General features: G+C 45.1%; 1 protein-coding gene across 1 annotated transcript in view; it reads left to right on the top strand.

Annotated features, from left to right (window-relative positions):
- LOC109885681 (tumor necrosis factor ligand superfamily member 10) overlaps window positions 1-16856 on the top strand; it is a 54687-nt gene that overhangs the window by 12340 nt on the left and 25491 nt on the right. Inside the window, exon 2 of the mRNA XM_031791778.1 lies at window positions 3694-3843. Coding sequence (XP_031647638.1) covers window positions 3694-3843 — 150 coding nt within the window. The remainder of the gene's footprint in view (window positions 1-3693; window positions 3844-16856) is intronic.

Genomic DNA, 16856 nt, shown 5'->3' with positions numbered 1-16856 from the left:
TAAAAAAAGTTAATGTTTAAGTTCCTTGCTCCGAACATGAGAACATATGAAAGCTGGTGGTTCAATATTCCCAGTTTAGAAGTTTTAGGTTGTAGTTATTATAGTAATTATGACGCGTCGACTATTTCTCTCTATACCATTTGTATTTCATATACCTTTGACTATTGGATGTTCTAATGGGCACCAGGCGTCCCAAACTGTTGCATATACCCTGACTCTGCTTGCACTGAACGCAAGAGAAGTGACACAATTTTCCTAGTTAATATTACCTGCAAACATGAATTTCTTTTAACAAAATATGCAGGTTTAATTTTTTTAAGGCATTTATGTTTATGGTTGGGTACATTTGTGCAAAGATTGTGCTTTTTTCGTCAATGTGCTTTTGTTAAATCATCACCCGTTTGGCGAAGTTGAAGTAGGATGTGATTCGATGATAAATTAACAGGCACTGCATTGATTATATGCAACGCAGGACAAGCTAGTTAACCTGGTGATATCATCAACCATGTGTAGTTAACTAATGATTGTGAAGATTGATTGTTTTTAGTAAGATAAGTTTAATGCTAGCTAGCAACTTACCTTGGCTCCTTGCAGCCACACGGTCCTTTTGACGTTGCACTCGCGTAACAGGAAGTCAGCCTGCCGTAACAGGAAGTCAGCCTGCCACGCAGGTTCCTCGTGGAATGCAATGTAATCAGTGTCCAAAAAGGCAGATTACCGATTGTTATGAAACCTTGAAATCGGCCATTCCGATTAATCGGTCGCCTCTATTCCTTATTCAGTAGATTGAAGTGCACTACTTTTGACCAGCCCTATGAGCTATTGAAATCAAATCATCAAATCATCAAATCAAATGTTATTTGTCACATGTGCAGAATACAGTGTAGACCTAACAGTGGAATGGTTACTGACAGGCCATTAACCTACTATGCAGTTGACAGAGAATAGAGTTCGATTTGGTAGGCAGACAAGTGTTCTATGATGTAATCCACAGTAAATAAACCAGGCCTGACAGATAGTCCCTCTGTCTTCCAACCCTGTGTGTGTGTTTGTGTGTGTGTCCGGGGACACTGACCAGACCCCCTACAGCATGCCTGAACTCCTACACTCCTCCTTATCCTCCCTCGCTCTCTTCCCTCGGTCTCTTCTCTTGCTCTCTTCCCTTGCTCTCCTCCCTCACTCTCTTCACTCGCTCACTTCGCTCACTCTCTTCCCTCGCTCTCTTCCCTCGCTCCTCTCCCCTCACTCTCTTCCCTCGCTCTCTTCCCTCACTCCCCTCCCTCATTCTCTTCCCTCGCTCCTCTCCCTCACTCTCTTCCCTCGCTCCTCTCCCTCACTCTCTTCCCTCGCTCCTCTCGCTCACTCTTCCCTCGCTCCTCTCCCTCACTCTCTTCCCTCGCTCCTCTCCCTCATTCTCTTCCCTCGCTCTCTCCTCTCCCTATCTTCCCACCATAGAGGATTGAAGGACTTTCTCATTATAAAACGGAATGCACATAAGCACTGCACACACACACACACACACACACACACTCCAGGTCTCTGGCCCCGGCTTTGAGTTACATGGTTGGCTTCTTTTTCCTAATCCCCTGAAATGAGACTTGGGAACATCAGGAAAACCCTGGGCCGTGGCCGGTGCTTGGTGCTCCAGAATGTAACACTGCTGCATTGTTCCTGACTTCCTCTATGGCGTTCCTGGGATCTGAGGGGCTTTGTGTATGTGTGTGTGTGTGTGTGTGTGTGTGTGTCTGCTCTGACCCCTCCACCTGGCTACGCGAAGAGTGAATGATCCTGATATCTAATAGCAGGGAAGGGTGACACACACATCGACGAACACACACACACACACAGACGAACACACACACACCGACGAACACACACACGTGCACACACACACACTTGCACACACTGTAGTCTCCACTCCCTTGTTGTAAACATCTGTTAAATAACTGTACTTCAGGAATTTTTAATCAGCCCATTTTCACTCCAGTGCCATCAAGTAGATAATATTATCTCAATTAAAATAGGAAGGAGTTGGCTTGCTGGCATGTTAAATCCAACCACTCCCTAACACACACACACACACACACACACACACACACACACACACACACACACACACACCAATCAAACTACTCCCCAACTAGCGCTGTCAAAACGAATACCCCTTAAGAATTCCCAATTCCGTCAGATGGAACAGGGAGTGTGTTTTGGTTGAGGTCTACGGAACATCAACATTCGCTGATGTCACAAAGACAACGAAATGTCAGCAGTCCAGCTAGACTTGGGTGCATCTCAATAGTCTGGAGTGCCGTGCTCTCCTCTTATCTCCTCTCCTTCGTTAGTAGTCATTCAAAAACACAACAATATGGTGAAAAATATGGTGACGAGCAAAAAGGTGAATCCCTCTAGTATTTGTTGAAATCAGTCCTGCTTTTTTACATTAGCGCAGACAAGGAGACAAACGGAAAGAAGATGAGGAGAGGAAGCCATTGTAGAGTATTGAAAGGCAGCCATCCACTGTTTATGACAAGCCAGACACTTCCTGTATGTGGAGTGTCAGACTCTTCTTGTAGAAGTTCCCCCTCCTTCTCCCTGTTCTCCATCACTTCCCCTATAAGGGGCATAGAGAACCATTTAACCATCAACAAAATGGCTGATAGAATGAGGAGAAAGCGACCACCACAACCATACACACACACACCCCCTGTTGGGGCTTGTTAAAGAGTCATTAGTACGAACCCCCCCAACCGTGACGCTGAACAGTTCCGTACCCCCGGCTCCAAATTATACATTAACACACACACACACATGCACACGCACACACACACACACACACACACACGCACGCACACACACACACACACACACATGCACACACACACACAAATATGCACACACACACACACACGCCAATTATACACAAATTACACACGAAGACTCAAATTGAATACTGAAATGAACTGCAGAGAGTGGGGTATAGAGAGAAAGAAAAGAGAGGAATCAGAATATTTCCTGGGGGAGTGGCTACATCAGAGTATTTCCTGGGGGAGTGGCTACATCAGAGTATTTCCTGGGGGAGTGGCTACATCAGAGTATTTCCTGGGGGAGTGGCTACATCAGAGTATTTCCTGGGGGAGTGGCTACATCAGAGTATTTCCTGGGGGAGTGGCTACATCAGAGTATTTCCTGGGGGAGTGGCTAAATCAGAGTATTTCCTGGAGGAGTGGCTACATCAGAGTATTTCCTGGAGGAGTGGCTAAATCAGAGTATTTCCTGGAGGAGTGGCTAAATCAGAGTATTTCCTGGGGGAGTGGCTAAATCAGAGTATTTCCTGGAGGAGTGGCTAAATCAGAGTATTTCCTGGGGGAGTGGCTAAATCAGAGTATTTCCTGGAGGAGTGGCTAAATCAGAGTATTTCCTGGGGGAGTGGCTAAATCAGAGTATTTCCTGGAGGAGTGGCTAAATCAGAGTATTTCCTGGGGGAGTGGCTAAATCAGAGTATTTCCTGGAGGAGTGGCTAAATCAGAGTATTTCCTGGATAATCCTTTGTTATCATCTTGTTGTTGATCTGTCATCATTGAGGCAATAGCCAGGGCGTGGCAGAGGAGCTGAAGGGCCTTATGTCACTGTTACGTCATGCTATGTCAGTCTTAATACCTCTCCTAAGTCTTTTATATTCTCCCTGTCTTCCAGGTGCGTAGCCAGGGCGTGACAGAGGAGCTGAAGTGCCTCAGTCTGCTGAATGCTCTGGATAAAGACCAGGACATCCCAGAAGACCTGGCTCAGTTGTTTGGAGAACCTTGCATCAAGCTGGCAGAGGGCATCAAGGCCTACATCTCAAAGGTAAGACTGGCACCCTATTCCCGAAATAGTGCACTACTCTGGCATCCTATTCCCTAGATAGTGCCCTAATCTGGCACCCTATTCCCTAGTTAGTGCCCTATTCTGGAACCCTATTCCCTAAAGTGTGTACTACTCTGGCACCGTATTCCCTAGATAGTCTACTACTCTGGCGTCCTATTCCCTAGATAGTCTACTACTCTGGCGTCCTATTCCCTAGATAGTGCCCTATTCTGGAACCCTATTCCCTAAAGTGTGTACTACTCTGGCACCGTATTCCCTAGATAGTCTACTACTCTGGCGTCCTATTCCCTAGATAGTGCCCTATTCTGGCACCCTATTCCCTAGATAGTGCCCTATTCTGGCACCCTATTCCCTAGATAGTGCCCTATTCTGGAACCCTATTCCCTAAAGTGTGTACTACTCTGGCACCGTATTCCCTAGATAGTCTACTACTCTGGCGTCCTATTCCCTAGATAGTGCCCTATTCTGGCACCCTATTCCCTAGATAGTGCCCTACTACAGATAGAACTTAAGGCTTATATGTAGGTTATATGAGACCACACAGATGTAGGTTATATCTGAAATGCCCCCCCTATCTCTACTGTAGATAATTAACATATTTAGCATAAAGGCCTATGTTTGGACATTCCAATAGCTAGATGGAGGACATATTTAAAAGCAATATACCTTGGTATGTGGACCGGCTGACATTTAGCACCATTTGGAATGTTTGGATTAATTCATGCCTTTGTCATTACCTGTATAAAGGAATTCTAGAATGTGCTAGAATTCTATCGCAACAGAATTCTATTGTGCTGCCTTGTCGAGAGGACTGTGAATAATCATGTAGATTCACACCTGTGTTCTACAGTGTGAATTGGTCTGAGAGACAGCCAATATGCCCCAGTCTGTGTGTGTGTGCTGTGCCAATAGAAGCGGTAGAAGTAGAATGACAAATTATATATTGTAGAACAGCAGTAGCAGCTGAGCCAAGAGTACTGGGGGCAGATTGTCTGACTCTCAGACCAATCCACTGTTTATCTGTAGAACACTGCTGTTAGGGGAACATGCTGTCGCCACGAAGGTTCTCTCCTCTACATACATTCCATTGTCTGTGAGAGGAGAGCGGAGGGTTTTTCACTCCACTGTTTGACGACGTTGAGTTAATGGAGTTCGGCCTCTAGTTCCTTCCTAAATCTATTGGCTGTTCTCCATTTCAAAACACACACAGCCAAAGGCTGTACAACTCTTCAGCTCCCGTGCCTCTAAACCTCGGGGGGCACCATTCCCAGGGTCTGCCCATCGTGGATCAACATCACCTAAATCATCCATCTCCGGTAGTACAATGAGTCACACAGATTGACGGGCTGTATGTATCAAGCTTCCCAGTGTACAATCTTAGAACTAAAGGTGGCTGGAAGAACCTTTTGGGTTGCCACACCTGCGGAACCTTTCCAGGCGAAACACGTTCCTTGAGGAACCTCTGTGTAAAGGGTCAAACCGGAACCTTCTGGTGATTTTCAGCCTTTCTAATAATATATATAAGATATATTTCTAATAATATATTGTAGAGGTGGCAGCCTATCAGATCAGGAGGTGTGGCTTATTGGAGGCGTGGCTTTCAGATAGTAATGAGATTATATTTATAGTACTATAATGTAGAGGTTAGCGTAAATGTCCTGTTCATCATGTAAAGTTTGTACACCGCAAATGAATATGTTCCTTGAATATTTATGTATATGAAATATTTGAATATCATTAGTGCTGAAATTGTCTGTCCTCGGTTGCAACACTCACTACCAAGCTCCAAAATGCCTCTGGAAGCAACGTCAGCACAATAACTGTTAGTCGGGAGCTTCATGAAATGGTTTTCCATGGCTGAGCAGCCGCACTCAAGCCTAAGATCACCATGCACAATGCCAAGCGTCGGCTGAAGGGGTGTAAAGCGCGCCTCCATTGGACTCTGGAGCAGAGGAAATGCATTCTCTGGAACGCGTTTCACCTTCTGGCAGTCCGGACAAACAAATCTGGGTTTGGCGGATGCCAGGAGAACGCTACCTGCCCCAATGCATAGTGACAACTGTAAAGTTTGGTGGAGGAGGAATAATGGTCTGGGGCTGTTTTTCATGGTTCGGGCCCCTTAGTTCCAGTGAAGGGAAATCGTAACGCTATAGCATTTGGTATTTTACATCGCAATGAATAGCATTATATGGACAGGGATCACCTAATCCTAGATCTGCACTCCTACTCAGAGACGCATCATGAATACGACTGAGTCAGTCGTTTCATGGTGAGTCAGAGACTGTGACCTCCATCTGTCTGTACCACTCACTACCTAAACACAGACACCGCCAACAGGCTTTCCCCATCTCTCTGTGTGTGTGTGTGTGTGTGTGTGTGTGTGTCTGCTTATTGCTGTATCTGCATCCTTCCTTCACCACTTCAATACGGACAGACAGACATACCGACTCTCACACACACACACACACACACACACACACACACACACACACACACACACACACACACACACACACACACACACACACACACACACACACACACTCAAACAATTACAGCTCCACCACATGATATAATCAGACTGTTTACAATTCTGTCTCCAGTTGTAATAGAAATGGAATGTCTTGTTTCTTGTGGTGTAAATTGACTTGGATTAGGTCTGAGTCTGTGTGTCCCTGTGCATGTGTGTGTGTGTCCCTGTGCGTGTGCGTGGGTGTGTGTGTAAATTGACTTGGATTGAGTCTGAGTCTGTGTGTCCCTGTGCATGTGTGTGTGTGTCCCTGTGCGTGTGCGTGGGTGTGTGTGTGTAAATTGACTTGTATTGGGTCTGAGTCTGTGTGTCCCTGTGCATGTGTGTGTGTGTGTGTGTGTGTGTGTGTGTGTGTGTGTGTGTGTGTGTGTGTGTGTGTGTGTGTGTGCGTGGGTGTGTGTGTGTAAATTGACTTGTATTGGGTCTGAGTCTGTGTGTCCCTGTGCATGTGTGTGTGTGTGTGTGTGTGTGTGTGTGTGTGTGTGTGTAAATTGACTTGTATTGGGTCTGAGTCTGTGTGTCCCTGTGCATGTGTGTGTGTGTGTGTGTGTGTGTGTGTGTGTGTGTGTGTGTGTGTGTGTGTGTAAATTGACTTGTATTGGGTCTGAGTCTGTGTGTCCCTGTGCATGTGTGTGTGTGTCCCTGTGCATGTGTGTGTGTGTGTGTATATAATTTGACTTGGATTAGGCCTGTTTGCAAGTTAAGCATTTCACTGTACTTGTACATGTGACAGTACAACTCGACCTCAGTATGAGACAAAGCTTGTCCAGAGTGGTTATACAGTCTGTACACCCCCTGAAACTACACACGGTCTCTTTCAGAAGTAAGGTCTGACCGCACGCCTTGTACTGAAATCCACATTTCTTTGTGCAGCGCTTTGTTTCCTCAATTAGGAATTGCAATTAACTGTATTTGAAAGTTCAGGCTAAGAGTTAAAGTGTTTGGTTAGAGTAGTTTGAAAGCGCTAGGCTACATGGCTAACATAAGGTTAGCATTAGCAAAAAAAAAAACATTTCTTGTCCTACTTCTAGTGGAGACGCTAGGCTACATGGCTAACGGTTAGATAGCATTACCCAAAACCAGCCCTTGGCCTACTTCTATTGGAAACGCTAGGTTATATAGCTAACATTAGGTTAGCATTAGCCAAACCCAGCTCTTGGCTTTTCATTCTGGCCTGTGTTCTTGCATGGAAATACTCATGCTAATGAGTGCAGATGGTTTTATGTGGGCTGGTCTGGGTTTTGTGACTGTTTGTTTGTGTGTGTGTGTGAGTGTGTGGGGGGGGGGGGGGGGGGGCGGTCTTTGGCTACAGCGTTAGCCTCTGTAGACTCTGTGTCTTTGTATAAAACACTTGAGCTGAAAAGCTGGTCTGACGTTAACCAAACCGTGGCTAGAATAAGTGGTATTTTCTGTTTTAACCCTGTCCCAACCCTTAACACTTAACCCTTGACCCTTACCTTAACCCTTACCTTAACCATTAACCCTTAACCATTACCTTAACCATTACCTTAACCCTTACCTTAACCCTTAACCATTACCTTAAACCTTAACGCTTACCTTAGCCATTACCTTAACCCTTACCTTAACCCTTACCCATTAACCCTTACCTTAACCCTTACCTTAACCCTTAACCCTTACCTTAACCCTTACCTTAACCCTTAACCCGTAACCCTTACCTTAACCCTTACCTTAACCCTTAACCCTTACCTTAACCCTTAACCATTACCTTAACCCTTAACCCTTACCTTAACCCTTACCTTAACCCTTAACCCTTACCATAAACATTAACCCGTACCCTTTAAACCTTTACCCTTAACCCTTACCTTAACCCTTAACCCTTACCTTAACCCTTAACCCTTACCTTAACCCTTAACCCTTACCCATTAACCCTTAACCCTTAACCCTTACCTTAACCCTTAACCCTTACCTTAACCTTTAACCCTTAACCCTTACCCATTAACCCTTAACCCTTACCCATTAACCCTTACCTTAACCCTTAACCCTTAACCCTTACCTTAACCCTTACCTTAACCCTTAACCCTTACCTTAACCCTTATCTTAACCCTTACCTTAACCCTTAAGGTACTAAACGACATCATAACCGCCATCGATAAAAGACAGTACTGTGCAGCCGTCTTCATCGACCTCGCCAAGGCTTTCGACTCTGTCAATCACCATATTCTTATCGGCAGACTCAGTAGCCTCGGTTTTTCGGATGACTGCCTTGCCTGGTTCACCAATTACTTTGCGGACAGAGTTCAGTGTGTCAAATCGGAGGGCATGCTGTCCGGTCCTCTGGCAGTCTCTATGGGGGTGCCACAGGGTTCAATTCTCGGGCCGACTCTTTTCTCTGTGTATATCAATGATGTTGCTCTTGCTGCGGGCGATTCCCTGATCCACCTCTACGCAGACGACACCATTCTATATACTTTCGGCCCGTCTTTGGACACTGTGCTATCTAACCTCCAAACAAGCTTCAATGCCATACAACACTCCTTCCGTGGCCTCCAACTGCTCTTAAACGCTAGTAAAACCAAATGCATGCTTTTCAACCGGTCGCTGCCTGCACCTGCATGCCCGACTAGCATCACCACCCTGGATGGTTCCGACCTAGAATATGTGGACGTCTATAAGTACCTAGGTGTCTGGCTAGACTGCAAACTCTCCTTCCAGACTCATATCAAACATCTCCAATCGAAAATCAAATCAAGAGTCGGCTTTCTATTCCGCAACAAAGCCTCCTTCACTCAAGCCGCCAAGCTTACCCTAGTAAAACTGACTATCCTACCGATCCTCGACTTCGGCGATGTCATCTACAAAATGGCTTCCAACACTCTACTCAGCAAACTGGATGCAGTCTATCACAGTGCCATCCGTTTTGTCACTAAAGCACCTTATACTACCCACCACTGCGACTTGTATGCTATAGTCGGCTGGCCCTCGCTACATATTCGTCGCCAGACCCACTGGCTCCAGGTCATCTACAAGTCTATGCTAGGTAAAGCTCCGCCTTATCTCAGCTCACTGGTCACGATGGCAACACCCATCCGTAGCACGCGCTCCAGCAGGTGTATCTCACTGATCATCCCTAAAGCCAACACCTCATTTGGCCGCCTTTCGTTCCAGTACTCTGCTGCCTGTGACTGGAACGAATTGCAAAAATCGCTGAAGTTGGAGACTTTTATCTCCCTCACCAACTTCAAACATCAGCTATCTGAGCAGCTAACCGATCGCTGCAGCTGTACATAGTCTATTGGTAAATAGCCCACCCTTTTCACCTACCTCATCCCCGTACTGTTTCTATTTATTTACTTTTCTGCTCTTCTGCACACCAATATCTCTACCTGTACATGACCATCTGATCTTTTATCACTCCAGTGTTAATCTGCAAAATTGTAATTATTTGCCTACCTCCTCATGCCTTTTGCACACATTGTATATAGACCCCCCCTTCGTTTTCTACTGTGTTATTGACTTGTTAATTGTTTACTCCATGTGTAACTCTTTGTTGTATGCTCACACTGCTATGCTTTATCTTGGCCAGGTCGCAGTTGCAAATGAGAACTTGTTCTCAACTAGCCTACCTGGTTAAATAAAGGTGAAATAAATAAAAATAAAATAAATTAACCCTTACCTTAACCAGTCGGATTTAATGACTAAACTTAACCATCATATTTTTTCGTTTAAACCCCCCTGAAATGAGACGCTGAGATATTTTTGATCCAAGAGATGCACACATGAGAACGAGTGAGCAAGTGGACAAACACACACACACACACACGTTGCTCAAGTTACACTTCAAAATTTTCCATCCACATCTGGAGATGCCTTCAAAACTAAAACCTGCCACTAAGGGGCAGTGGTGAGCGTAATTACCATCAAGTAAGCTTGGGTTTTGCTAGTGTTATGGACAGGGATGGTGGGTAGGCTCCAGCTTCCACGGTCGCATTTTCAATCCGTTTTTTTTGGTTTTAACTCTAAACTAAACCGTAACCCTTAACTCAACCATTCAGAACCTTATCCCAAACCGTAACCCTTAACTTAACCATTCAGAACCTTATCCCAAACCGTAACCCTTAACTTAACCATTCAGAACCTTATCCCAAACCGTAACCCTTAACTTAACCATTCAGAACCTTATCCCAAACCTTAACCCTTAACTTAACCATTCAGAACCTTATCCCAATCCTTAACCCTTAACTTAACCATTCAGAACCTTATCCAAAACCTTAACCCTTAACTAAACCATTCAGAACCTTATCCCAATCCTTAACCCTTAACTTAACCATTCAGAACCTTATCCAAAACCTTAACCCTTAACTTAACCATTCAGAACCTTATCCCAATCCTTAACCCTTAACTTAACCATTCAGAACCTTATCCAAAACCTTAACCCTTAACTAAACCATTCAGAACCTTATCCCAATCCTTAACCCTAAACTTAACCATTCAGAACCTTATCCCAATCCTATTATCCAACTATTCTATATTCATGCCTGAACTTAACCTTCGAAATTTGACGTTTATGGACAAACATCAGATTCTGCAGCGAGATTGGAGAGCAATAATGCAGGGCCTCTTCCTCCCTCCCTAACTCCCTCACACCCCCACACAGTGACATATATTAGCAGTGGGAGGTCGTCAAATCTCATTGTGCTAATTGAGAGAGGCTGTGGTCCATTATCTGTTGGCAGAGACAGAGGATCTTAATGTGAAACACATGGACAACCACACACACACACACACACACACACACACACACACACACACACACACACACACACACACACACACACACACACACACACACACACACACACACACACACACACACACACACACACACACACACACACACACACACATATACACACCCACACACACACACATATACACACCCACACACACACACACACACACACACACACACTGCACACTCACACACTGCACACACACACACACACACACTGCACACATACACACATTACACACACACACACACACACACACACACACACACACACACACACACACACACACACACACTGCACACATACACACATACACACACACACACACACCGCACACACTGCACACACACACTGCACACACACACACACAAGCACACACACACACACACTGCACGCACACATTTAGAGACATTACGTTTTTTAACATGGACACCACAGAATGATGTGATTGGATAGGGCCATCCCAACAACTATAAAAAACACAATCTGCTCTCGTCCCGGATGACGGAGAGAGAACCTGAAGACGGACAGAGAGCCTGATGATGGAGAGATGACAGAGACAGAGCTTGATAATGAACAGAGAGGAAAGAGATTAAGAAAAGAGATTGATAGATAGAGGAAGAAAAGGGGGAGAGATAAAGTAAGGATGTTAATGAATAGAGAGAGAGAGAGAGAGAGAGAGAGAGAGAGAAGAACACCTGGTAGTTATTATTACAGGGAGAGAGAGAAGAACACCTGGTAGTTATTATTACAGGGAGAGAGAGAAGAACACCTGGTAGTTATTATTACAGGGAGAGAGAGAAGAACACCTGGTAGTTATTATTACAGGGAGAGAGAGAACAGGTAGCTGATACACCTGGTAGTTATTATTACAGGGAGAGAGAGAAGAACACCTGGTAGTTATTATTACAGGGAGAGAGAGAAGAACACCTGGTAGTTATTATTACAGGGAGAGAGAGAAGAACACCTGGTAGTTATTATTACAGGGAGAGAGAGAACAGGTAGCTGATACACCTGGTAGTTATTATTACAGGGAGAGAGAGAAGAACACCTGGTAGTTATTATTACAGGGAGAGAGAGAAGAACACCTGGTAGTTATTATTACAGGGAGAGAGAGAAGAACACCTGGTAGTTATTATTACAGGGAGAGAGAGAAGAACACCTGGTAGTTATTATTACAGGGAGAGAGAGAAGAACACCTGGTAGTTATTATTACAGGGAGAGAGAGAAGAACACCTGGTAGTTATTATTACAGGGAGAGAGAGAAGAACACCTGGTAGTTATTATTACAGGGAGAGAGAACAGGTAGCTGGTACACCTGGTAGTTATTATTACAGGGAGAGAGAACAGGTAGCTGATACACCTGGTAGTTATTATTACAGGGAGAGAGAACAGGTAGCTGATACACCTGGTAGTTATTATTACAGGGAGAGAGAGAACAGGTAGCTGATACACCTGGTAGTTATTATTACAGGGAGAGAGAGAAGAACACCTGGTAGTTATTATTACAGGGAGAGAGAACAGGTAGCTGATACACCTGGTAGTTATTATTACAGGGAGAGAGAACAGGTAGCTGATACACCTGGTAGTTATTATTACAGGGAGAGAGAGAAGAACACCTGGTAGTTATTATTACAGGGAGAGAGAACAGGTAGCTGATACACCTGGTAGTTATTATTACAGGGAGAGAGAACAGGTAGCTGATACACCTGGTAGTTATTATTACAGGGAGAGAGAGAACAGGTAGCTGATACACCTGGTAGTTATTATTACAGGGAGAGAGAACAGGTAGCTGATACACCTGGTAGTTATTATTACAGGGAGAGAGAGCAGGTAGCTGATACACCTGGTAGTTATTATTACAGGGAGAGAGAGAACAGGTAGCTGATACACCTGGTAGTTATTATTACAGGGAGAGAGAGAAAAGGTAGCTGATACACCTGGTAGTTATTATTACAGGGAGAGAGAGAACAGGTAGCTGATACACCTGGTAGTTATTATTACAGGGAGAGAGAGAACAGGTAGCTGATACACCTGGTAGTTATTATTACAGGGAGAGAGAACAGGTAGCTGATACACCTGGTAGTTATTATTACAGGGAGAGAGAGAACAGGTAGCTGATACACCTGGTAGTTATTATTACAGGGAGAGAGAGAACAGGTAGCTGATACACCTGGTAGTTATTATTACAGGGAGAGAGAGAACAGGTAGCTGAGACACCTGGTAGTTATTATTACAGGGAGAGAGAACAGGTAGCTGATACACCTGGTAGTTATTATTACAGGGAGAGAGAACAGGTAGCTGGCACACCTGGTAGTTATTATTACAGGGAGAGAGAGAACAGGTAGCTGATACACCTGGTAGTTATTATTACAGGGAGAGAGAACAGGTAGCTGATACACCTGGTAGTTATTATTACAGGGAGAGAGAGAACAGGTAGCTGATACACCTGGTAGTTATTATTACAGGGAGAGAGAACAGGTAGCTGATACACCTGGTAGTTATTATTACAGGGAGAGAGAGAAGAACACCTGGTAGTTATTATTACCGGGAGAGAGAACAGGTAGGAGGACAGGTTAGGGTCTACTTGAAGAGGACAGGTTAGGGTCTACTTGAAGAGGACAGGTTAGGGTCTACCTGAAGAAGACAGGTTAGGGTCTACTTGAAGAGGACAGGTTAGGGTCTACTTGAAGAGGACAGGTTAGGGTCTACTTGAAGAGAACACATTAGATTAACTTGGAGAACAAGATAGATTAACTTGGAGAGAACACATTAGATTAACTTGAAGAGAACAAATTAGATTAACTTGAAGAGAACAAATTAGATTAACTTGAAGAGAACAAATTAGATTAACTTGAAGAGAACAAGTTAGATTAACTTGAACAGAACAAGATAGATTAACTTGAAAATAACAGGTTAGGGTCTACTTGAAGAGGACAGGTTAGATCTACTTGAAGAGGACAGGTTAGGGTCTACTTGAAGAGGACAGGTTAGGGTCTACTTGAGGAGGACAGGTTAGGGTCTACTTGAAGAGGACAGGTTAGATCTACTTGAAGAGGACAGGTTAGGGTCTACTTGAAGAGGACAGGTTAGGGTCTACTTGAGGAGGACAGGTTAGGGTCTACTTGAAGAGAATAAGTTAGATCAACTTGATGAGAACAAGTTAGATCAACTTGAAGAGAACAAGTTAGGGTCTACTTGAAGAGGACAGGTTAGGGTCTACCTGAAGAAGACAGGTTAGGGTCTACTTGAAGAGGACAGGTTAGGGTCTACCTGAAGAAGACAGGTTAGGGTCTACTTGAAGAGGACAGGTTAGGGTCTACTTGAAGAGGACAGGTTAGGGTCTACCTCAAGAAGACAGGTTAGGGTCTACTTGAAGAGGACAGGTTAGGGTCTACTTGAAGAGAACACATTAGATTAACTTGAAGAGGACAGGTTAGGGTCTACTTGAAGAGGACAGGTTAGGGTCTACTTGAGGAGGACAGGTTAGGGTCTACTTGAAGAGGACAGGTTAGATCTACTTGAAGAGGACAGGTTAGGGTCTACTTGAAGAGGACAGGTTAGGGTCTACTTGAGGAGGACAGGTTAGGGTCTACTTGAAGAGGACAGGTTAGGGTCTACTTGAAGAGGACAGGTTAGGGTCTACTTGAAGAGGACAGGTTAGGGTCTACCTGAAGAGAACAAGTTAGATCAACTTGAAGAGAACAAGTTAGATCAACTTGAAGAGGACAGGTTAGGGTCTACTTGAAGAGGACAGGTTAGGGTCTACTTGAAGAGGACAGGTTAGAGTCTACCTGAAGAAGACAGGTTAGGGTCTACTTGAAGAGGACAGGTTAGGGTCTACTTGAAGAGGACAGGTTAGGGTCTACCTGAAGAGGACAGGTTAGGGTCTACTTGAAGAGGACAGGTTAGGGACTACTTGAAGAGGACAGGTTAGGGTCTACTTGAAGAGGACAGGTTAGGGTCTACCTGAAGAAGACAGGTTAGGGTCTACTTGAAGAGGACAGGTTAGGGTCTACTTGAAGAGGACAGGTTAGGGTCTACTTGAAGAGGACAGGTTAGGGTTCTACTTGAAGAGGACAGGTTAGGGTCTACCTGAAGAGGACAGGTTAGGGTCTACTTGAAGAGGACAGGTTAGGGTCTACTTGAAGAGGACAGGTTAGGGTCTACTTGAAGAGGACAGGTTAGGGTCTACTTGAAGAGGACAGGTTAGGGTCTACTTGAAGAGGACAGGTTAGGGTCTACCTGAAGAAGACAGGTAAGGGTCTACTTGAAGAGGACAGGTTAGGGTCTACTTGAAGAGGACAGGTTAGGGTCTACTTGAAGAGGACAGGTTAGGGTCTACTTGAAGAGGACAGGTTAGGGTCTACTTGAAGAGGACAGGTTAGGGTCTACCTGAAGAGGACAGGTTAGGGTCTACTTGAAGAGGACAGGTTATGGTCTACTTGAAGAGGACAGGTTAGGGTCTACTTGAAGAGGACAGGTTAGGGTCTACTTGAAGAGGACAGGTTAGGGTCGACTGCCATGTTACTTCATTGATGCAGTGTTAATCTCTCAGAAACCTGACATGCCTGATATAGTCTATCATTACGACCGTAGAGACAGGGAGACCATACATAGCACTCTTATTCCCTCCTCCCCTCTGCTCCTCATCTGACCCACAGCCATCCTCATATCTTATTCTTCCCCCTCCCCTCTCCTCATCTGACCCACAGTCATCCTCATATCTCATTCTTCCCCCTCCCCTCTCCTCATCTGACCCACAGTCATCCTCATATCTTATTCTTCCCCCTCCCCTCTCCTCATCTGACCCACAGTCATCCTCATATCTCATTCTTCCCCCTCCCCTCTGCTCCTCATCTGACCCACAGTCATCCTCATATCTCATTCTTCCCCCTCCCCTCTGCTCCTCATCTGACCCACAGTCATCCTCATATCTCATTCTTCCCCCTCCCCTCTGCTCCTCATCTGACCCACAGTCATCCTCATATCTCATTCTTCCCCCTCCCCTCTCCTCTGCTCCTTGTGTGTGTGTTTTACGTGACCCACTCAGCTTACCGTCACTAAACCTCACAGAGAATCAAAACATCTCCACCTCCACTGTCCAGTCTCAATGGCCCTTTTTGTCCTCTCTCCTCTCCTCTTTTCACCTCTCCACCATCCTGTCTCCTATTCATTAAACTGCTGGTTCATTTGGGTAGTCTCTCATCCCGGGGATGGAGGAGAGGAGGAGGAGGAGACGGGGATGGAGGAGAGGAGGAGGAGGAGACGGGGATGAGAGGAAGGAGAGGGTCTTAGGGTCTTACTGTAGAAACATTGTCTCTAGATCCTGGCCACTGTAGATACATTATTCAACTATCTAAACCATCAAAGGGCAGACAGACACACACACACACACACACACACACACACACACACACAGACACACACACACACAGACACACACACACACACACACTCATACGCAGGCAGTATGGGACATGACGCGTACCAACAAAATGGACTCTATTCAGCAGGGTTAAAAATGACTAAAAACGACTAACGAATGATGGCTAGAGGTGGGGGGGTGGGAGGGTCAAATTTTTTCCAGAAACATAAACTCACAAAGGCATCTGTGTGTCTACTGTCGATTGTCTACCCCCTCCTTGCTCTCCCTCCATCCCTCCCTCTGTCCTCCTCCGCTCCCCCTCTTTGCTCTCCCTTCGTCTCTC

The sequence above is a fragment of the Oncorhynchus kisutch genome, linkage group LG16, assembly GCF_002021735.2.
Source record: "Oncorhynchus kisutch isolate 150728-3 linkage group LG16, Okis_V2, whole genome shotgun sequence".
Taxonomy (NCBI): domain Eukaryota; kingdom Metazoa; phylum Chordata; class Actinopteri; order Salmoniformes; family Salmonidae; genus Oncorhynchus; species Oncorhynchus kisutch.
The sequence above is the reverse complement of the archived record's forward strand: the minus strand, read 5'-3'. Positions and strand labels throughout refer to the sequence as shown.